The sequence below is a fragment of the Miniopterus schreibersii genome (assembly GCF_964146895.1).
Source record: "Miniopterus schreibersii genome assembly, chromosome: 7".
NCBI lineage: Eukaryota > Metazoa > Chordata > Mammalia > Chiroptera > Miniopteridae > Miniopterus > Miniopterus schreibersii.
The window spans coordinates 126,721-148,470 of record NC_138108.1 but is presented as its reverse complement, the minus strand read 5'-3'; the positions used below and the strand labels follow the sequence as shown (position 1 = coordinate 148,470).

Genomic DNA, 21,750 nt, shown 5'->3' with positions numbered 1-21,750 from the left:
TGACCTTTGCTGGGGAAGATTCTAGCCTAGGGCATGACTATCCACCATAAACTGCTTTTACGTAAATAAAAAGCTTTAATCTCAGACCATCCTTTGTGGTTTAGCTGAATTGAGTTTAAGGCCACCATGCAGCAGGCCTTCCCTGAGCTTGTCAGGTTTAGTATGTGGGCCCTTTTCCTCCATACTGGGAGGAAAGGAAGGGGGTACACTTTTTTATTGAATGATTTTAGAGCGAGAGGAAGGGAGAAAACATTGATGCGAGAGAGACATCCTTCGGCGCCCGCGGCACGCCCCCCGGGGAGGGCCCAGGAGCCAGGCACGTGCCCTGTCGGGGGCGCCGAACCCACGTCGGGTTAGAGCGGAGGGCGCTCAACCAGCTGGGCCACGCGGGCGGGGCGCCTCTCCCAACGGGCATCCAGAGGGGCTCCTGCTCCGGTCGCCGTGGGTGCCCACAGGCTACCCCCCGCATCACGCGCGGAGGGGGCGGGGCTGCGGGCCCAGGCTCCTCCCATCCCTCGGGCTTGGGGGGCCGGCGGGGTGGCGCAGAGCCCCCTCTCCCACCCCCACGAAGGGCCTCCCGGCGGCCGGCAACAGCGCGCATCTCCCTGACCCCCACCGACACCTGCTGAGCCCGTGAACCCCGTTTTTCTGCGCGCATCCGCGGCGCTCCGGGGACCCTCCGTCCGCTGGACCACGTCCGTCACCCCTCCGCGCACCTGCTCGGCGCCGCCCGGGCCCAGGGGGCATCCGGCGGCCCAGGCCCGACCCCGCCGCCGGCGCCCAGCGCCCCCGGCCCGCCCTCGCTCCCCGAGACCGCGCACGCACTCCGCCGACCGGAAGCCAGGGGGCGGGCCCCGCCGCCGGCCGCCCCGCCCGCGGGCCAATCCGCAGGCGCAGCTCATTAATAGTGAGGACCCGCCCCGCCCTCCGCCTGGCGCTCCGCCCGCCCGCGCAGACCCGGAGCGCGGCCGCGGACGAAGATGGCGACCGCCATGTACTTGGAGCACTACCTGGACAGTAAGCGCCCCGTGCCGCCCGCCGCCGCCTCCCCCCGAGCGCCAAGGCCCGCGCGCGGCCCCCGGGGCTCGTGGGGGCTGCGGGACGGCCCGGGGGCGGCGGGGCGCACGCGAGGCGGGGCGGGTACAAGGGTCGGGCGCGGGGGGTGCGGCGCCGGGTCCGCCGACAGGGCCGCGCCAATTCTCGGTGCGTCACGGCGGGGCGGGGCCAGCGCGCGGTCCGCCTCTCGGCCCGGCCCGGCTCTCGCACAGGCCCCGCCCGCGGCGGCCCCGCCCGGCCAGGCCCCGCCCCTGCGCGGGCCCCGCCCCCTGCGCAGGCCCCGCCCTCCGCAGCCCTGCTCCCGCGCCCCGCGGCGACTCGGTCTCAGCCGGCCGCCCGCTCGGGTCCGGGAGGTGGCCCAGGTCTGGGGGCTCCAGGCGCCAAGCCTCACCTCGTGCATCTGGAAGATGGGGAGGCGGTGCTGGCTGCAGGGCCTCCCGGGGTGCCTGCCTGTTCAGGGGTACTTCCGGGACTGATTAAGGTGTTCAGGGCTGAGGCTCCTCCAGCAGGGCGCCTTCTGTCCGTCTGTAGCTCAGGTGGCCCCTCCTGACCACTCCTGAGCAGATGGCTATCCCCGCGTTTCACAGAGGCGGAGTAGCTTGTCAAGGTCACCCGCAGTTTGGGTCTGCCTAGCTCTGGCTGGGGCGTGGGGCCGTGTTGCACTGGGGATTTTCATGGCCTGAGCACCGCACCTGAGGTGCTGAGTAGGGATCTGGGGAGACAGTGGGGTCAGCTCTCCCCAGGTGGGTCAGCCAATCCTGGCCATTAGCTCTGCTCTCCTCGCCCATCCTGAGCACTGGTTTGGTGGGAGAGCGCATGGAGGGGAGCCCCCCATTGTCACTAGAGGCCTGCACCCAGGTGTCTGCTAGGGAGCACGGGGGTTTGCCCTTCTTTGTCCCACCACCTGTCTAGTGGGCCCTGTGGGAGGGTCTGAGGAACATGAATGTGAAGGCTGAGAAAGGAGGCACCTGCTTGCTCCTTGAGCACCTCCTGGAAAGCAGACAGCTCCATTTTCCTGGAACTTACTATCACATGGGCAGGTGGGTTTTTTTAAAGTTTATAGAAGATTAAGGGCCATGAAGGAGCCCAGCAGGTCTCAAAAGCAGGGGGTGGCCCTGTCCTGCAGAGCCCTGGGTAGTAAGACAGAGCAGGAAGGTCTGGGGAGGGCACGGTGAGCCTGGGGGCTGTTCAGGGAGTTTTCACGGCTCTCTGGGGAGCTGGGGAGCACTGGGGCTTTAAGCATCAGCTTCTAAAGATTAGATTGAGCTCTTGAAATGATCACTGCACATGGAGAGTAGAGGGGGGCCAAGACTGGACGCAGGAGTCCTGTTGTGGCTGTGTAGGTGTGTGGGGACGTTGGCCTGGACTAGGAGGATGGCGGCGGGCACAGGTTAGCAGCATGGCATAGGGTCCTCCACCTGTGAGGTCCAGCACGGCCTGTTTAACTTTAAATGAATTAAACCTGAGTGAAATTAGAAGCTCAGTCCCTCAGCGGTACTAGCGCATTTCACGTGCCCAGTAGCCCTGTGTGGCCAGTGCCCGAATTTTGAGGCAGCTCAGAGAACCCTTTCATCTCTCCATAAAGTCCTACTGCACGCTGGTTTGCACTACCCAGGGCGTGGACTTCAGAGTAAGGAGGGAAAGATCAAAGAGAACCGCCGGGCTTGGACTGGGCGGCTGTAGTGGGGTAATCTAGACGGAGTGTCTGGGCGGGGGAGTCCTGCGGCCTTCTTTCCTGACTACTGGAAGCATGTTTCTAAGTGCACCTCTGAGCCCTCCAGCTTCTGGCAGCTTCTGGAGTGTGTGAGCCCATTACCAGTGTTGATAGGTGGGGACACCTTAATGCTCGTCCTCCTCAAACCCTAACGGAGAGAAGGCAGTAGGCTGGCTATGTCTGCAGGTTCAAGGCCCAGCAGGCAGACTTGTGTGCTGCTCCTGAGAAGCCCACGTCCCTGTGTTTCAGGTATCGAGAACCTTCCTTGTGAGCTTCAGAGGAACTTCCAGCTGATGCGAGAGCTGGACCAGAGGACAGAAGGTGGGCTCAGGCCTTCAGTACAGCCGGGAAGAGGAGGCACCCTGGGGTGGCACTGGGTGACCAGGGGACCCAGTGCAGTGGGCCGTGGACCAGCCCTAGGCTGTGGCTTCGGGAGGTATCTTAGAGTGCTGATACTTTAAACCAAACTTAGTTCCTTGGGTTCTCCAACATCTTCAAGTCACATCTGTAAGCATCATCCTCTCCATGCAGTCAAAATATTTGTTACCTTTCTTTTAAAAGATCTGTGTGACCCTCCCCCAGGGCCACCACCCTGAGTCCCACCTGCAGCAGGCATTCTCCCACCTCAAAACCAGAGTTAAAAGTTGTGTCTGTCCCACCTGGACGTTGATGAGCCACACAGGGTGTCCTTTGTGTGTCCCTTTTCTTGCTCATGGTCACCTTTTGTGGATTAATCGGTGCTGCTCCGTGTAGCAGCAGCTGGTTCTTTTTGAGGACTGGACATTTGGGTTGTTGCTTGTTTCCTGCAGTTATGGATGTTTTCCCATGTGTATCCTGGCATCTAAATCTTTAGAGTGGGTACCTAAGAGTAGTATGCCAGGTTGTAGGTAAGGTGAACACACACTTCATTGTTCAAACAGGAACTCTTGAAAGTCAGAGCAGGCACAATGCATGCTCCTGGGACAGCAGTCGTACACAGCACTGCCTGGGCACCTTGTCCTGGCTGGAGCGTCTGCCCAGCTCTGTGATGCCATGCTGCCTGTGGACACGCTGCCTGTGGAGGGCTGTGTCCACTGTGTCCCCACCCACAGTGCCTCGGGGTGCGTGTCAGTCACTTTGCCAACACTTGATATTGTCGGGTTTCATTTGTTGCCCGTCTGGTGAACATGTTCTGGCATCTTGTGCAGGGACTAGCTTTCAGCCATTTCTTTCTCAGATAAGAAAGCGGAGATCGACATCCTGGCTGCGGAGTACATCTCCACAGTGAAGACGCTGTCCGCAGAGCAGCGGGTAGAGCACCTGCAGAAGATCCAGAGCGCATACAGCAAGTGCAAGGAGTACAGCGACGACAAAGTGCAGCTCGCCATGCAGACCTACGAGATGGTGAGGGGCCAGGGGGTTGGGGGGTGGGGGCGAGCTGCTCAGAGACCCAGGTGCAGCTGGCCATGCACACCTAGGAGATGGTGGAGGGGCGGCTGGGGATGGGGCAGCTCAGGCTCTGGCAGTGCGATGTTTCCACAGGGGTACAGACAGGCGTCACTCACCCCAGACCTTGATTGCGTCTTGTTTTCTCTGCCCTTTTGCTTATTTGGCTGCAGAAACTGTCCATTTTTATATAGAGATTTCTAATCATCTTTTTGATCAGCTTTAGGAAGAGTCCTACAATTTGTGTCCTGTTTCCTCTCAAGTAAGCTTCACTCAGAGCTCACACGGTGGTCGGAGCCATGAGGCACGTTGTGTGACAGATCTCTGAATGCCCTTCCCCACCTCCCCAGACAAACGACAGTGATTTCTTAAAAACCTGAAGTAACGTGTTTTCAGGAAAGAATACTCTAGAAGGAGACCTTAACGCTTGTATTTGGGATTGTGATGCCCCAACTGCTGCATCTTTAGAGTAAGCAGCCTGTTTTCTGAAATATTGTGTTTGATCAGTTGTCTTTTTATTTTATCTTAAATATGTCTTTATTGATTTCAGAGAGAGGAAGGGAGAGGGAGAGGTAGAAACATCAATGATGAGAGAGTCATTGATCGGCTGCAGCCCACAACCTGGGCATGTGCCCTGACCGGGAATTGAACCCTGATCTCCTGGATCCTAGGTCGATGCTCAACCGATGAGCCACGCCCGGCCGGGCTGATCAGTTCCTTGAGTCAGGTTTTCTCTATGATGCAAAATGAACTTGAGGTTGTGGCCTACCTCGCACGGAGGTACCACGGCTCCTCCCTGGCGGGCTGTGACTTGGGGAGCAAGCGCGGCCGTCTGCCTCCCTGACCGCAGTGCCCTCTCCCTCCCAGCTCGTACCATAGCAAAGCACTAGAGGAATCTTGTTTTCATTTTTTTTGTTGCTCTGTGTAAGATCTGCGTTCCTCAGGTTTTTAAGTTAGGACTTGGTCTCACATGTCCTCACCCCTAGTGCACTGCGTTTCGCAGCTCTGTCGTGGTGCTGCTGACCTGTGGTTTTTCCTGAGCAGGATTTGTTTGGCTGAGGTCTCAAGAGGACCCTCAAAGCTTTGGCACGGAGGCCTCGCCTTAGCAGAGCTTTGATGACGGAAGGCTTGGCAGAGGCTTGGGCAGTGGGACTGGTGGGCTGGTGCTGGGCTGTGACTCCGGCTGTTTGCATTCATGTTAAATGCAACGTGTGAGATCCTCTGTGCAGGTGGATAAACACATTCGGAGGCTTGATGCGGACCTGGCGCGCTTTGAAGCAGACCTGAAGGACAAGCTGGAGGGCAGCGACTTTGAGAGCTCTGCAGGACGGGGGCTAAAAAGCAAGTCTCGTTTCTCGTTATTCCGTTACTTTCAACTACGGTGACTTGAAGAATTGCCTGATAAGTGTTAGGAACCTGGTGGTGAAGATCATAGTGGGTGCATCGTGTCCTGCTCTAGTGAATTCTGTGACAGTAGTTGGGTCTTGGTTGTCTTTCAGAAGGTCGAAGCCAGAAGGAGAAGAGGAGCTCCCGGGGGCGAGGCAGGAGGACCTCGGAAGAAGACACTCCGAAGAAAAAGAAGCACAAAGGAGGGTGAGACGCCTTTTTCTTTCTCTTTTTCCTCAAAGAGCAGGGTAGCAGCCGCCCTGGAGGAAGCGCTTACACGCCCAGCGTGGCTGTGGCTCGAGGGCTTTTCCCGTCAGTCCTCAGTCATCGATGCACCCGGGGTGAGCGGCAGGGTAGGCGATGGCTCCAGGGGGGGCCCCTGCTCCTGCCCGCCTGCCCGCGTGCGGGAGCATCGGCCTGGCACCACAGCCCCTTCTCTGAGCGTGCGCCTGCCTCTCGAGAGATGTAACTATTCACAGTTGGGGCTAAGCCGCCCTTCAGCAGCTGCCTGTGTATCAGTTGGTCGTCTCATATGTAAATGTCGTTTTGTATATGGTCACTGTTGTGTGGTTGCATTTATTAAACACATGTCATTTCACTTGACCTTGAGGATGTTTCATGTAAAGCCTCCCACCTGACCCCCTTCCCCGTGCTGGAGCGTCGCTTCTCAGAAGTGATATTTAGACTAAAGAGAAAATGATAAAATGTCAGCTGGCTTCTGTGGAGACGAATTTGACAGTTTTGGGGCGAGGTCAGAAGAGTTAGGTCTTGACAAAAAATGGAAAAGTTTTGGTTATTAAACCTGCCGTTTAAACTTTTACCATTTATTTATTTATTTTAAAAAATATATCTTTATTGATTTCAGAGAGAGGAAAGGAGAGGGAGGGAGAGAGATAGAAACATCAATGATGAGAGAGTCATTGATCGAGCCCGCAAGCCAGGCGTGTGCCCTCACCGGGAATCGAACCCCAATCACCTGGGTCCCAGGTCAATGCTCAACTGCTGAGCCATGTCCAGCCGGGCAACTTTTACCTTTTAAAAACACCAAGATGCCAGCCTTTGTGTTGTAAAGCACTACAAGGATGCAGAACACGACACAGAACTTGTAGTTGAATGAACTGCGGTGAGAGGCGCGTCCTTGTAACCGGGGCCTCATGGTGACCCACAGCTGCAGGAGCCCTTCGACAAGCCTGTTGGTGCCATGACCCCCTCCGTCTGCCCCGGAGCAGCACGACCCACGCTTACATAGCATGTGGCCACTCGTTCTTTCTAGTTTTGTCTCCCACGAGTGCACTCCTGGATGCTAACCTTTGAGTTGGACTTTATTAAGGAATGACTTACACGCAGTAAGATGTCCCCATGTTAAGTACACCGGTTGATGCTGCCTCCAGTTTCTTAAGGTTATGGAACCATTTGGGCTTTCCATTTCTTCTTGAGTCAGTTTTGGTAATGTGTCTACAAAGATTTGTTGTTTCATGTAAGTTTCCTGATTTGTTGACATCAGATTGTTTATAGCATCACGTGATCCTCTTGACGTAGGATTTGTACAGATGACCACTCTTTCAGACCTGACACGGGTCATTTATGTCTTCTCTCGCTTTGTCTTGATTGTCTCAGAGAACTAGCGTTTGGTTTCATTGATTTTTTTTTCCCCCCCGTTTTCTGTTGCATTTATTTCTGCTCTTATTTTTACTATTTCCTTCCTCCCTCTTTACTTGGATTTACTTTGCTTTTTCTTTTCGCTTTTTAAGAAGTAATTTAGATCATTGATTTTCATACTTTTCTTTTCTGACAAGCATTTAAAGCTATAAGTTTTCATCTAATTTTGGTTTTAGCTACATCCCACAAATTTTGATATATATATATTTTTTATTCCATTCAAAATATTTTGAAATTTTCTTGGTAGTTTTTCTTTGACCCATAGTTTATGTATAAGTAGGTTTCTCAGTTTCAAAGTAATCTTGGGTTTTCCATGTAACTTTCTGTTTTCAATTTCTATTTTAGTTTTGTTGTGATCAGAGAACATTCTGTGATTGAAATCCTTTATTGTCGATTAAGACTTGTGTTACAGGTTATGGTCTGTGTGCTGAAAGTTTCGTACGTGCTTGAAAAGAATGTGTGTTCCCCTGTGGTTGGGTGTCATGCTCTGTGAGTGTGAATCCCACAGCCAGGCAAGTGTTCTCACTGGCTGGGAGAGGATTGTTGAAATCTCCAACTCTCGTTGTGATTTTGTCTGATTCCCCTTTCTGTTCTGTAGTTTTTGTTTTTTAAAAACATGTCTTTATTGATTTCAGAGAGAGGAAGGGAGGCTGAGAGAAACATGGATGATGAGAGTCATTAATCAGCTGCCTCCTGCACGCCCCCTGCTGGGGATCGAGCCCTAAACCCCGGGCATGTGCCCTGACTGGGAATCGAACCACGATCTCCTGGATTCTAGGTCGATGCTCAACCACTGAGCCACGCCGGCCGAGCTGTTCTGTCAGTTTTTGCTTCATGTATTTTGAAGTTCTGTTATTTGGTTCTACATATGCGTAAAGAAAAGTAACTGACTCCTTTTTCATTATGAAATTTCTTTATTCCTTGTAACAGTCTTTGTTTTGAAGTCTACTCTGCCTGATGGTCCCGCAGCCCCCTCCCGCTGTCTGCGGGTGAGTTTTGATGGCAGCAGCTTCTTTTCCCGTTCTTTAACTTCCAGCATGTGTGTTTTTGTATTTAGAGTGAGTTTCTTGAAGGTGGCAAATAGCTGAGTTTTACTTTTTCATCTAGTCTGACCATCTCTGCCTTTTCATTGTAAAGCTTAGGCTATTCAGATGTTTAGCATAAGAGCCTACACACCTGTTCTCCCTTCCTGCTCCTGGCCTTGGTGCGATTGTCAAGATTCTTCTACATGGGATGAGCCTCACAATATATTAGTGTTACTACTTTAGGTCAAACCATTGATTATCTTAAACACATTTTAAAATGTAAGAAAAAGTGTTACAGTCACACCACCTATTTTCCATTTCCAGTGCCCTTTATTTTTTATGTCGATGCAAATTTCCATCTGGTGTCGTTTCACATCTGCCTAGAGAACTCCCTTTAAGGTTTTTACAGTGCACGTCGGCTCTTGGCTTTTATTTCCCTGAGACTGTCTTACCTCCACTTTTGAAGGATGTTTTCGGAGGAAACAGAAGTGTAGGTTGACTTTTTCTCCCAGCACTGAAGACATTATTCCACTGTCTTCCGTCGTGTGTGATCCTGATAACAAGTTAGTGCTGACTCTTACCTGGGTTCTTTATGTGAGTGGCTTTATTTGGTTTTGCGGCTTCTAAGGTTTTTTTTGAGCAACTTGACTTTTAACAGCTGAATTATGATGAATTATAATTACTGCTGTGGGTTTTTGAGCTTCTTGAGCTTCTTGGAACTGTTGATTTCTCATTTGCATCAAATCTGGAAAATTTTCAGGCAGTTCTTCAAATACGTGTTTCTGCTCTTTCTCTTTTCTGTGGGACCCCATTGACATGTATGTCCGTTAGCTTGGTCTCTTCCCACAGATCACCGAGGCCCTGAGTATTTTCTTATCTGCGTTTTTCTTTCCATGCTTAGTTTGGATAGTTTCTGTTACTTTGTCTTCAAGTTTTTTCCCCTTTGTGTCTAATTTAATCATCGTATCCTTAGTGTGAATCATTCATCTAAGAGATTTTCTTCTCAAGAATTTCGGTTTGTTTCTTTTTTATACCTCCTATTTGTCCTATTACATTCATATTTTTCTCAATATATCTTTGAATATGTGTATTTACAGTGGCATTTTATAAACTACTGATCCTATCTGTGTCATTTCCAGGTCTAGTTCTATCTAAAAACCACTTTAGTAAGGTGTCGTTGAACTGCCAGAAGCTGTACACATTTAACATAGGATTTGCTGGTGAGGTTGGCAGGTCTTTTTCCATCGACCGGCTCTTCTCCTGGCTACAGGGCACGTTGTCCTACCTCTTCACACGTCTAGTAAGTCTGATTGGATGCCAGACAGTGTGATTTTTATGTTGTTGAATATCTGGACCTTGTTGCCTTCACTTAATAGGCGTTGAATTTTTATTTTTTTAAAATTTTGGTCAGTAGTAAAATCGTCCGTGGATCTTACCTTTTCCTTTGCAGGCTTGTTTTTAAACTTTGCAAAAAACTTTTTTTTAAAGGTCCAGATAGTAAATATTAGGCTTGTGGGCCATATTGTTTATGTTGTGATCACTCAACTCTGCTGTCTTATGTGAAATTGTGTTTCAGTGAAGCTCTGTTGACAGAAACAGGCAGCCAACTACAGGCTGTATTTTGCTAACCCGCAGGTTAGGGTGGCCTTGACTCTAGGGTTGGTTAAGCCCTACTGCTAAGGTGTGACTCTTCTGCATTCTCTTCTGAATGCCCTGGCTGTTTAACCTGGTCTCCATTTGAGGCTGGAACTCGAATGTCGTCCGGCCTGCACATGAGCTCTGGGGATTGTGCTGCGCACAGCTGCCCAGTACTCTGCCTGGTCTTGGGCATACTCAGCCTGTGCACAGAAAACTTAGTTTTTAGCTAAGAACTCAAAAAAAAGTTCCTGTGTAGATTTCTGGATCATATTCTCTCTAAATCCTGCTTTCCAGCACCCTGCCCCCAAATTCCAGCAGCCTTGCCGTCCCTGATTCTTGACTTGTGCTGTTTGGTTTCTCTCTCTGGACTGGAGTGTGGAAGGTGCCGAGATGATTGCAGTCTTCCCCTTGTTTTTCCCCTTCTCAGGATTGCAGTGTTGTGCGCCGTCTGTCCAGTGTCTGGAAAAGTTGTTTTGTATAGTTTCTAGTTTTCTTGTTGCTCACAGTAGGAGGGCAGGATCGGTACCTGTTACTGTGTCACGGTCGGAAGTAGAGGTCTCTTTTTCTTCTTTCTCTTTAGTGCCTAAGTTTTCCTGGGCCTCTCTCCTGTGCCTTTCCTTTTGAAGGACTGTTTGACTTGCTGTTTCCAGAGCCGGGATTTGCTGATAGGACGTGAAACCTGGTGAGAGCATCTTTACTGAAGCTCAGAGTGCACTTGTCCTCCTTACACTCACTGGAGTTCAGTTTGACCTTTGACTGGACATGATAGTCTGCACGTGTTCTTGTGAAGCCAAAGTTTTGTACATATGGCAGGACATTAACACTGGGCTGTGAAACTTGCTTCAGAAAAGGCATCTGCCTTTGGGTGGACGTTTTTGTTACTCCTGTGAACAGCGAGGCTGCGTCAGTTACAGGTGGTGGGATCGTCTTTAATTTCATATATTGTATTTTTGGTACTAGAACACCCATTTGATTCCTTTTTTGAATACATTTTTAGTTCGGTTTTGAAAAGTCTCCAGATTTGTGTCCGTTTTTCATAGTTTCTTCCTAATAGCTGTTTTATTTTTATATTTTTAAATGTCTTTATTGATTTCAGAGAGAGGAAGGGAGGGGGAGAGAGAGAGGGAAACATCAGTGATGAGAGAGTTGTCATCGATCAGCTGCTTCCTGCACGCCTCTCAACTGGGCATCGAGCCCGCAGCCTGAGCCTGTGCCCTGACCAGGAACAAACTGTGATCTCCTGGATCCTAGGTCGATGCTCAACCACTAAGCCACACTGGCCGGGCTCTGATAGCGGTTTAAAGACCTTGTCTGCTGATGTTAACATCGGGACGTGTGTATCTGCTTCTACTGGCCAGCGTTTCTCTTGGTCATCAGTCGTGTTTTCCTGTTTCTTTCACATCATATAGTTTGTTGTCGTCTGACTTTAGAGATAGAGGAGCCTAGGGAGTGAGATTTCTGCTCCTTCCTATGGCGTTTGCTACTTGGTCCAGGCAAACTGAGCAGGGTGGAGGCAGGGTGCCCTTCACTGAGACCCAGTCCCCTCTGGTGTCAGGGTTGGTCCTGAGGGGAAGCCCTCTGGTTCCTGATTGAGAACCCAGAGATCTCTTCTGCCTCGTGAAAGGCTGCCTGGAGGGCCCTCAGCACTTTGGCTGTGTACCTTTCTCATCTCTTGTACAGAGGTAAACCTCCTTCCACAGTCAGTGCAGGTCTGGGAGAGCTGGCCCCTTCCCCGAGGATGTGATGGGAACCTTCACTTTGCCTTGCCATCACTGAGCAGCCTCTGCGTGGTCCCTGGGTTCAGTAAATAGACTGGGGTCACAGCTGCTGTGGGCGTAGGGTCCTATAGGGTTGGTGGCCGTGCTAGCTCTGTGTGGCCCTGTGGGCTGCAGGGCCTTGGCCAAGCCCAGGAGACGGGTGGCCTGCCCCCTTGGCTGCTGCCTCTCCCTGGCCTTAGGGCATCCAGCATTTGTCACTCCTGTTTTCTATTGTCTCTAAAATGTGGTGTTAGCAATTTGTTGGGTTTGGGTTTTTTAACTTGTAGTAGCAGCAGCTGCTCAGAACCTGAAGGTACTCTGCCATTTCTGGGGAAGGACAGGTGCTCCCATTTGTCTCTTCCTCACCAGAGGGTCCCCTCGGAGGGGACAAGACCCCAGCTGCCTGGTGCAGTGGGAGCCTCCCTGACAGGGTGCACTGGTTGAGCTACAGAGACCTTAGTGTGACCCACATGTCTCTGCTGGCACTTGGGATGGCAGGGCTGCAGCTTTCCTGAGTCCTGATGGCGTGTGCATGGTGACCGCTAACAGCTCTGAGGGAGTGTGTGGCTTCACCTTTCTGCTGGGCTGGCTGCCCCTGTGCAGGTGATAAGGGGAATCCGTGGGTGGAGACATTTGCGGAGCTCCGGGGGGGGGGTGGGGGGGGGGTGGGGGGGGGGTGGTGGCGGACGACAGGCTGGACCTTGCACATCTGTGTGAATCCATTTCCTCCATGGCCACCCTGAGTGGTGGTGCTGTTCCTGTCTCAGGTTACAGATGTTGAAACAGAGCAGCACCATAGATAGCGGGTTCTCGCAGCCTGCCCGAGGGTCAGGCTTGGCAACCTCCTGCGTGCCTCCCCCTAGGGGTAGCATGAGCGCCCACTGCCCTGGAGCCCCCTCTGGTGAGACTTGAAAGGAGGTGGCTCAGGAGCGATCCCCACCCCTGGTGAGGTGGTGGCTCGCCAGACTGCCCCCTAAGCCCCTCCAGCCTCTCTTGCTGCCACCCTTGAACACAGGGTGACAGGCGAGGCTCAGGTGGCAGCTGATATGAAGTCAGTGCAGAAGTGTGGAGAGTGCCAGAGAGAGAGTGGGAGCGTGCCAAGTATGTGTGGTTGCTCAGGCGAGCACCTGGGAGGCAGGACAGAGCCAGCAAGTGGGTGTGACAGTGTCATGGGCCTTGGTGACAAACCGAGGTTTTGATGTAGCAAGGAACCAGCGTCCGAGTTTGAGATCTACCGTGCTTGCTCCCCGAAGCAGGGTTAACGCACGTGGATGGGTCAGGCTCTTGTGACATTTATGGGTCTTCTCTAAATAGAAAATCCTATCCCCAGAGACAGAGCAGAGGGAGGAGACTCAGGCGGGCCTGGAGCCTGCATGGGGGCACTCATGCTGGGGGGTGGGCAGCATGTATGGGGTTACTGTGTGGTGCCCTGGGGCATATGGGGCCTGGTATGTGACTCAAAGACATGGAACCTTCTGAAACAGGAAGCAGACTTCTCATGGCTCCCACGTCACGATGTCGGTGTTGCCCTGGTCTGTGGCTGTTGCTCAGCTACCCCTCTGCCCCGTTGCCCTGTGAAATAGTACACATAGCACCCGTGTGCCCGTGTACACGTGTATTCTGGGGATGGGTCTCTGCACTGACGGGAACATACTGTGTCCTGCAGCTTGTCGTTTTATTTCAAGAATACTGAAACATGTTAAGAGTAAATGCCCTAATCCCTTCTCTGTAACAGGTGGACAACTGTCCCACCTGCCCCGCTGCAGAGCTGTGGGCAGTGGTTGGAGGGAGGGCGGTGTGGGCACAGCGGGGGCCTGGCTGGGCCTTTGGTTAGAAACCTCAAGGGGAGCTGAGGGTGGTCGGCGACAGACCTGCTTCCCAGGTGGGTGGAGAAGTTCGCTGTGGCTAGAAGTGTCCCTGCTGATGAGTGGGCAGCTGGGTGAGCAGAGGGGAGCTCCTGAGATTTAGATCTCCGGGGAGGGTGAAGGAGATGGTGGGTTCTGTGGGTTTTGGGGTGGAGAAGGTATGTGCAGATGCGGGTGGGAAGGTGCCAGCCATTGTCGTGGGAGGGATGGGGAGAGAGCTGGTGAGGGGAAGCCTGCTCAGACCCCTGGACCTGTCTGGTGGGATCCAGGCAGGGTTCTAGGGTGCCTCCCCTGGGGTGGGGGAAGAGGCTCCCCGGGAGACTGGGGAGGGTCGACCTGGGGTGAGGGCAAGTCCCGGGAGCAGGTCCTATCCAGGTGGAGGGACCAAGACAAGATGGCTCCATGTGCCCGAGTAGCCTGGACCCTGATGCCCAGAGACAAGTGCTTTTCCCTTCACAGGTCTCTGCGCCTTTGCCTCCCTACCTGTCAGGTACCACAGGGGCGATGCGGCCCCATTACCTGCTGCTTAGTGCTGTTGTGTCCCTTTAGGTCCGAGTTCACTGACACTATCTTGTCCGTTCATCCTTCCGATGTGCTGGACATGCCCGTGGACCCCAACGAGCCCACCTACTGCCTCTGCCACCAGGTGTCCTACGGGGAGATGATCGGCTGTGACAATCCAGACGTGAGTGTTGGGCATGCTGTGGCGGGGTTCTGCCACAGGACTCGGGGGCCTTGAGATGGGAAGCGGGACACTGTGGCATCCCCCTATGGGAGGAACCCCAGGCCGGGTCCTGTATCAGGTGGGGTGGGGTTGGCGGCACACAGCAAGCCAAGTGCTCACTGTGGCTCTCCCCCCACCCCCACCTTGCAGTGTCCCATCGAGTGGTTTCACTTTGCCTGTGTAGACCTGACCACGAAGCCCAAAGGAAAATGGTCAGTATGGGGCACTGCTCTGTCTCCTCTGAGACAACGGGGTGGGGGTGGGGGTGGGGGTGGCTGGGCCTAGTGAGACTGTCCCTGCTCGGGCCCCCGGTGCTCTGGGGATGGTTGCGGGGACTTGGCTGTGTCACATGCCAGTCCTGTGTCCCCAGCCAAGTTGGTGAGGACCATCTGCTGCCTACCTCACCTGGGGCATCTTTTGTTATATTTGCATAATACCTACTTTTCCGTAGAATGGCCATTCTGAATCTTGAGTCAGGTAGCGATAACCCTAAATAAAAAAGAAGTGGGGGGTTCTTTTCTGCTGGGGAAGTTTGCGAGGACAGTATCAAAGGGATGGGACCAAGTGTCAGGCCCCTGCTCAGGGGTGTACGTGCCCAGGAGGACAGTGCTCATGTCCATCCTGGAATTCAGTTGTCCCTGTGATGTCATTTAAGTAAAAACCCGGTTTTATTTACTTGTGCTAAAGACTGACACGTGTTCTAGGCTGCATTTGTGGGGATGTCGCCCTCCCTGGGTGTGCCTGGGTGTGATGGTGCATTTGCTCTTGTGCAGACAGGACTTATCCTGGGTCCTCAGTGGATGGCAGTGAGTCAGAAGCAGCAGCCCTGACAGCCTTTTGGCGTGGGTGGCGGGACTGTGACGGGGCCGCAGGCAGAGCCCTGGCAAATTAGGTGGCCCATTGGGCTGAGGAGGCCGACCGATGGGCAGGCTCGCCTATGAGGTGGGGAGCTCCTGAGCCTTTAGAAGGGATGTGAGGCGGGAGGGGTTTGATTCTGGACTTGCTGTATTTGAGGTGTTTGTGGGCTCCTGGTGGAAGGAGTCTAGCAGGCTTGGAAACTAGTTTTGCCTTTGGGAGGGCAGGCAGAACCCTGAGGCAGGGTGGGGCCCCATCTTGGCTGTCCTGATCCCCGAGTATGGAGACGACTTCTTGTAGGTGAGATGTGAGTCGACCGTCATGCTCTTGCTGTGTGTGCTGTGTGTGAGCATGATGCTGGGCACTGCTCTCTCTCCAGGGCTCAGCCAGGGCAAGGGCAGCTGGCGGGCATGGGCCAGAGGGCAGGGGTAGGGGCAGGGGGCAGGGGCAGGAGCAGGGACAGAGGCTTCCTCAGGGCCCACTCACTAGCACACACTTGGCCTGGGTGAGCTCAGCCACACAGGAATCAGCTGCCGTCTGATAGGGAGCTCGGGCGGGCTGCTAGGGAGAGCAGCATGGACGGTCCCTGTGTCCGTGCGGTGCCATGGTCCAGGAGTGACCGAGAGCGCTCTCGGTCTGAGGCTCCGGAACTCTTCTGTTTCACTGGGAGCAGGCCTGGGCCTCCCGAGTGCTGACAGAAACCTGCAAAGGGCTGATGCTGCGCCTCTCTCGACGCAGGTTCTGTCCCCGGTGTGTCCAGGAGCGCAGGAGGAGGAAGTAAGGAAGAGGCGGAGCCGGCAGGAGAGCGAGCTGAAACACTCCTCTGGTCACGCTGCAGTATTTTACCTTCACCTTAAAACTACCTTGTTTTGAATGATATTTAATAACTCAGTGGCCAGTTGTAATTCTGGATATTTCCTAAAATCAACAAGAACCCACCTGAGCCCTGTTTGCACCGAGGAGGATCTCAGGGCACTTGCCAGTGACTTGTTCTCGTGACTGTTGTACAGACCCCGGCACTGAGCACGGCGGTCCCACAAGGAACCCGTGTGGCTCCGTGGGTGTGTGCGTGCGGCATGCTGGGTGCAGTGGGACCTGCCAGCTGGGAGCAGACACTGCCATCACTTTGCAGCTAGAGGTGTGAGCCTTGCGTGGTCTGCAGTTTCCTGGGCTTCCCCCGGAGAGCCCACGCCACTGATGTACATCGTCCACGCCGTGCACACGGTCTGTAGTCTGGTGGGCATTGCCGGAAGGCGCCCTCCTGCGCTCTGAGCGGCAGCTGCGCAGAAAGGGCTGCACTCCCCAGGAGGAGCTCTACTTGGCTGTGCACTGCCCTTTAATCTGAACTGCCAGCTCCTAAGGTTTTACTGTCTGGAGCAAACAGCTCTGGATTGGTAGACGGCCGTCAGTGCCACAACCAGCACCAGTGGGTGATGGCATGACAGACTGGCTGATGTTCCGTTTCTCTGGGAATTCCGGATGTTTTTACTGTGAAGACAAAATTATTGTAATTGCATGAAGACAGTGGGTCTGTGTGTGAAGTGAGTCCAGTCTACTGAGAGCCGATTTTGAACCTGTTTCTGTGACACTGGGCCAGCACCTTGTCTCCCAGGGGATACAATTATGTGATGTGATTTGTGAATTTCTTGTGCCACATTGAAGTTCTGGAATGATGCTAGGAAACTAGAGTGTGCTTTCTGTTTAACCAGTGTTCAAACCGATTTTGAACCGTCTCTTTGGTACTTGGGGACATCGCATACATTTGGTATGTTGAGATCCACTTGTGACGGTACCTGCAGTGTGACCTCTGGGAGTGCCCCTGGACTCTCCGAGACCCACCCCGCGCGGTTCAGACAAGTCAGGGTTCCTCTTGCTAGAAAAAGAAACCCGGGAGATGGGATTGAGGTGTGAAGTGACCAGCATCCGAAGCGTCTCTTCTCTGGGGTGAGGAGAGTCTTCTGGAGTGGTCCGTCTGCTTCCTCCAATGGCCTTGTGTACCACGTCCTCTCTTGGCTTCCAGTATTTCACCAAGGAGAGGGAACGGGGCAGAGGAACTGGTGAAGCTGCGTCCTAGACCGGCCACTGCCGGCAAATGAGTTAATATTCAGCTAACGAGAGCAGATGTCAGAGGGCAGGAGGGTCCACTGGAATCTGCGGTTCTCAGCGAGTCTTGTCCTGTGCAGGTTGTGTCCAGACTGCTGTCCTTTCCAGAGCCACCCAAGGGAGCAGGACTTGCTTCCAAATGACTGCAGGCGGGTCACTCCAGCCTGTGTGCCCCTTCCAGTCTCGGGCTGGTGGTTAGAGTGGGGGTCAGCAGCTGCCTTGGCCTGTCCCTGGTGGGTCCAGGCCTGATGCGCTTTCTTAGAACCCATGTCTTCCTGCTGCTCAGGAAGAAGTTGGGAGCGCACCTGAGACTCAGACTCGGGAACACGAGGCCCACTTGTATTTAGTTACTTAGCTCTATGTTACAGGTGTTCAAAGGTTGTGGGGAATCAATTGTGGAAATTTTTTCTTCACTCTTTCACTAGTTTTTGCGGAGGGGATGGGTAAGTACAGTAAGCTTGTGGTGGTTCTTTGGGAGCTGATTGAATGTTTGCATGTCATTTTTGAGCACACCCACTTGCTACCGAACACAGTGGTTTGTGGGTGCAGGTTGGTGGCTGGCTAGTTTTGATGATCACCTGGTTTCCTGAGGCCGCGCTTATTTCCCAGGAATGACGACCAGCATTGGTCTTAAGCTTTTGTTTAAAATTCAGTGTTGTCATTCTGCTTGTCACTGTGTAGCATCCTGTGTGTCGATTTTTTGTAAGTTACTGTGCTTATCGGTTTCTAGTGTTTACTTTTGCCAGTTACAATAATATCACCAAAATAATATGCAGACAGCTTTGAAGAAAATGGAAAATGCGAGCATGATAGATCCCTGGGGATGTTGTTTGGATGATGACTGGACGCCATTCCTGACCTTTAATACCATCCGAGTCAGAACGACGGAAGAGTGGCTGTCTGGTTGGGAGAGAATGTCATGCCTCCTGGCCGGCTCTGGCCCCACAAGGACGAGTGGAGCACACAGAGCTGTATTCCCCACGGCCTGACTGCCCACATCTGATCCTGGGGACAGCTGTGGCGCCAACCTCGTCCCTTCGGTTGCAGGATCTGGGCTGGGCCCAGCGGGTGAGGGTGCGGCCCCTATGGCCAGGGTTTACTGGTAAAGGAAGAAGTATCTTGCTTGGAGGAGAAGCTGAACCGTTTTTTCTTGTTCTCGGTGCTGTGTGCTCAGCCAGCGCTTGAGAGACCTGCCCAACAGGACACATCTGCACAGACAGTTCGTTAAGCTGAGTCTCACATCTCCGGCTGTGCTAGTGGAGCTGTTGGCTGGGGCTGCCTGTGTGACTGTCTCCACTGTGCAGGCTGGGCCCCAGGCAGGTGGGTGTGAGACAGACTGGCCAGGGCTCTGGAAGCTGGGTGCGCAGCTGTGTGCACCGTAATGGCTTGGTGTGCTGGGGTTTTCGTGGGTACAGCAGCCAGCTGTGTGTCGGTGCTGTTCCAGGCTGCCACCTGCACTTGCCTCCTGCCCTGTTCCTGGCAGCCCTTGGCAGGGGCTGCTTTGAGCAATAACACTGTCCACATGCCATAGCCAGGGCCTGCCCCGTCGTAGGATTCAGAAACTTCTCATGGGCATTGCAGAGTTAAGGTTTTCCTCAGTTCTTAGTGAACAGTGATTAGTTGTCATTACCTGTGTGAGAGGCATTTAAAATGGGAAGAAATGTTCTCATTCAGGATACAGTCCTCTGAAGTGTCTTTCTCCCTACGTATGTGTTCTGTGGTGGTTACTTTTACCACATTTCATCCAAAAAGATGATGCAGCTTTAACGTGAATGTTACCTTTTATTTTCAAGGAATTATTATCTATGTTCCCTTTGTAAAGGAAAGATATTGTAAATCTTTTTATTAAATAATGTAAAGATGTATATCTGTATTTTTGGATCATGTTATAGATTATGGATATATTGTTTAATAAATAAAGTATTTTTTGGAACAAACATTAGAGAACACATCATTTTGGGAAATGATACACTCCAGCGTTGTGTCCAGAGGTGATGAGTACATCCTGCGTTGAATTTTGAAGGGGACGTGAGGTGAACTGGAGGAGAGTTGTTTGCTTGCCGTGAGCCTGGGTAGGTCCCTGGCCTCACCTCCACCAGTGACCAGCTGTGGGCCCCAGCTGTGTTGTAGAGTCAGAAGCTGGTTCCCAGGCTCACAGAAAGACATGTGGATGAGAGTGCTGTGAGCTGCTGTATGGAGACTTGATGTGTTTTGTCTGGAACAAGTTTGCCATCAAGACCTGCGGGGGTGTCAGGGCCCCTTTGGGGACCAACTATTTCTTAGGACATTCCCTGAGAGTTAACAGTGTTAATGTAAGAAACATTCAGACCTGTGAAGAATTTTTTTGGTGAGTTTATTTGAGCTGAACTATGGACAATTGCTGGCAAGCAGAATCTCAACAGGTTGCTCCTGAGAATGGCAGTTCTGCACCTGGCTTTATAGGTTACAATCAAAGGAGAAGACACAAGTGGGTTACAGGAAATCCACTGGTGATAGATTAGGGAGGTGGGAGAAAACAAAGAGAGGAAACCTCTGGGATTGGATAGAAAGTAAAATGATAGACCCTTCTTTTACTTAGGTGGGTGCAGGATAGTTAACAGTCAACAGTTAACTAGATAATAATAACAATGAGATGATTCCTGGTCTATGCCCTGGTGCAGAGGGCCCAGAAAAAGGGTAAATTACTTTGTTTTGCAAAGGCCTGTGTTAATCAGGTATGTTATCTCAGATGCAAAAGACAAGCTGAGAGGCCTAGTTGGGGTGAAAATTAACCTTTGTGAAGGAAAAATACTGCCTTAGGACATGACTACCCTCCATAAACTGCTTAAGTTTAAAAAGTTTTAATTTCAGACCATCCTTTGTGGTTATTTTAAGTCTCCATGCAAGCCTGCCCTGCGCTCGCTTTTCAGGTTTAGTATGTAGCCCCTTTTCCCCCACAACAGTCAGGGTCCAGAAACCCAACGTGGTCACCACAATGGAGAGGCACAGCCTCACTTTCCAGGTGAAAACCATTCACAGATTTGGAGTCTACCAGGCTGTCCCCTTCCAAGCACTCCAAGGGCACCTGCAGCCATTCCTTTGGGCGACCCTGATTAGAGGAAACACCAGCTCTTTGTTTTGGGGTAGGGGTGGCAATCCTCAGTGTTTCTGAACTGGTACTGAAACCAGACAGTAATGGGTCCTGGCTGCCTGTCACCACTTGAGCCATTTAAGCAGAGACAGGGTTGAATGGTATATGAGCGTTTATTCCAATATTGCCAGCAATATGGGAGAGCAGGGGGTCATCCACGAAAATCTGCACTAACCTGCCCCCCATAAGCCAGTTGCTTATATTGGGCAGAAGGACAAAGATCACATGGGAAAGTAAGAAGTAGGAGTTAACAGGCATGGGGAAGTAGGCAAGGTAAATGGTCCCAGGTTACAGGTAGTGGGGGCTGGGGGTTTGCAAAAGGGTGGGGCACCTCCAGGTACCCTTTGTTTGGGTGGGGGGAGGTTATCTTTCCAAGAAAAGGAGAGAATGGACCAAGGTAAACTCCCATGTCCTGGGGTGCACAACTCCCTGCCAGGTTAGAAAGTGCTTTTTCTAATTAGAACAATTAGTTAACAAAACATTAACGTTTCTTGTAACCACAGCTAACAATCATGGTTAACAGAGCATGATTCATATTTCTGCTCCCAACATTACTAGTCCCCAGAGGTCCCAGATGCCCCTGGTCGACTGGTCAGAGTGAGGGCCTACGGGGTAGGGTCATAGGGTGGGAAGTCAGGTTAGTCTGAGTGGCTGTCTTCCCAGGGCCTGCCTGCATCACTGAAACACCTGATCGCTGGCAGGATTCCTGCCGTGACTGACCTGTGAGCAGGGGCCCTGAGGGCAGCAAGGGCTAGGTGGAAGTCTCCGGGTCACCCTGTCTTCTCCCTGCCCAGACCTCGAGGCAAAAGCAAACACATCCTTGGCAGGAAGGTGCCATGGGATGTACTTAACCACCCCCAATTTACAGCTGCAGCAGTGTTGCCCGAGCACAGCGGCACTCTTGGACCCCTGGCAAGGGCCCTGCTGTTCTGGGCAATGCCGTCAGTGCCCCTCGAGTCAGGATGCTGTGAACACTCTTGCTGTCTGTCGTCAGCTGGCCACAGCGCCCCATCGTCGGGACACCACAGAGTACCCCTCCTGTGAGCCTCACGGAGGACGCTGAGAACTGGAGATGCCTCGGCAGGACCCATGGGAGCCAGAGGGCGGGAGGTGAACCCTACTCTGGTACCAGGACTGGAGCAGTCAGGAAAGTGGAACTGGCGGGCCCAGGGAACAGCAACTGCGGGAGGCACCTGCCACCCCCGAGCCTGGAGGCCGAGGGAGGAAGCTGGAGTTTCTGGGTCCCGCAGGGCTGGGCACAGCTGGTGGGGAAGGTGCCTGCAGCTGGGACTCAGCCGCCCGGGGAGTGGGTGCTACCTGGCCGGTGGCACCGGCCCTCGGGGAGCAGAGGGAGTGTGTGCGGAGACCCCTGCTGGGCGGTGCCTGACGCGGGTCGAGGCCCCCCAGGCCCCC

General features: G+C 53.0%; 1 protein-coding gene across 1 annotated transcript; it reads left to right on the top strand.

The window, feature by feature from the left end:
• Positions 1–965: 965 nt before the first annotated feature.
• On the top strand, positions 966–19,138 carry ING5 (inhibitor of growth family member 5). Its single transcript, XM_081142254.1, has 8 exons — positions 966–1,017; positions 3,020–3,091; positions 3,987–4,153; positions 5,425–5,536; positions 5,695–5,788; positions 14,075–14,210; positions 14,400–14,461; positions 15,843–19,138. Exons 1-8 carry the CDS (start codon positions 981–983, stop codon positions 15,883–15,885), a joined length of 723 nt encoding a protein of 240 aa, XP_080998380.1. The 5' UTR covers positions 966–980; the 3' UTR covers positions 15,886–19,138.
• The last annotated feature ends 2,612 nt before the right edge of the window (positions 19,139–21,750 follow it).

Bases quoted from the DNA above. Each gene is read 5' to 3' on its own strand.
- ING5 (XM_081142254.1), top strand. From the start codon at position 981: ATGGCGACCGCCATGTACTTGGAGCACTACCTGGACA. The intron at 4,154-5,424 runs GTGAGGGGCCAG...TCCTCTGTGCAG, and splicing joins CCATGCAGACCTACGAGATG to GTGGATAAACACATTCGGAG. The intron at 14,211-14,399 runs GTGAGTGTTGGG...CCCACCTTGCAG, and splicing joins TCGGCTGTGACAATCCAGAC to TGTCCCATCGAGTGGTTTCA.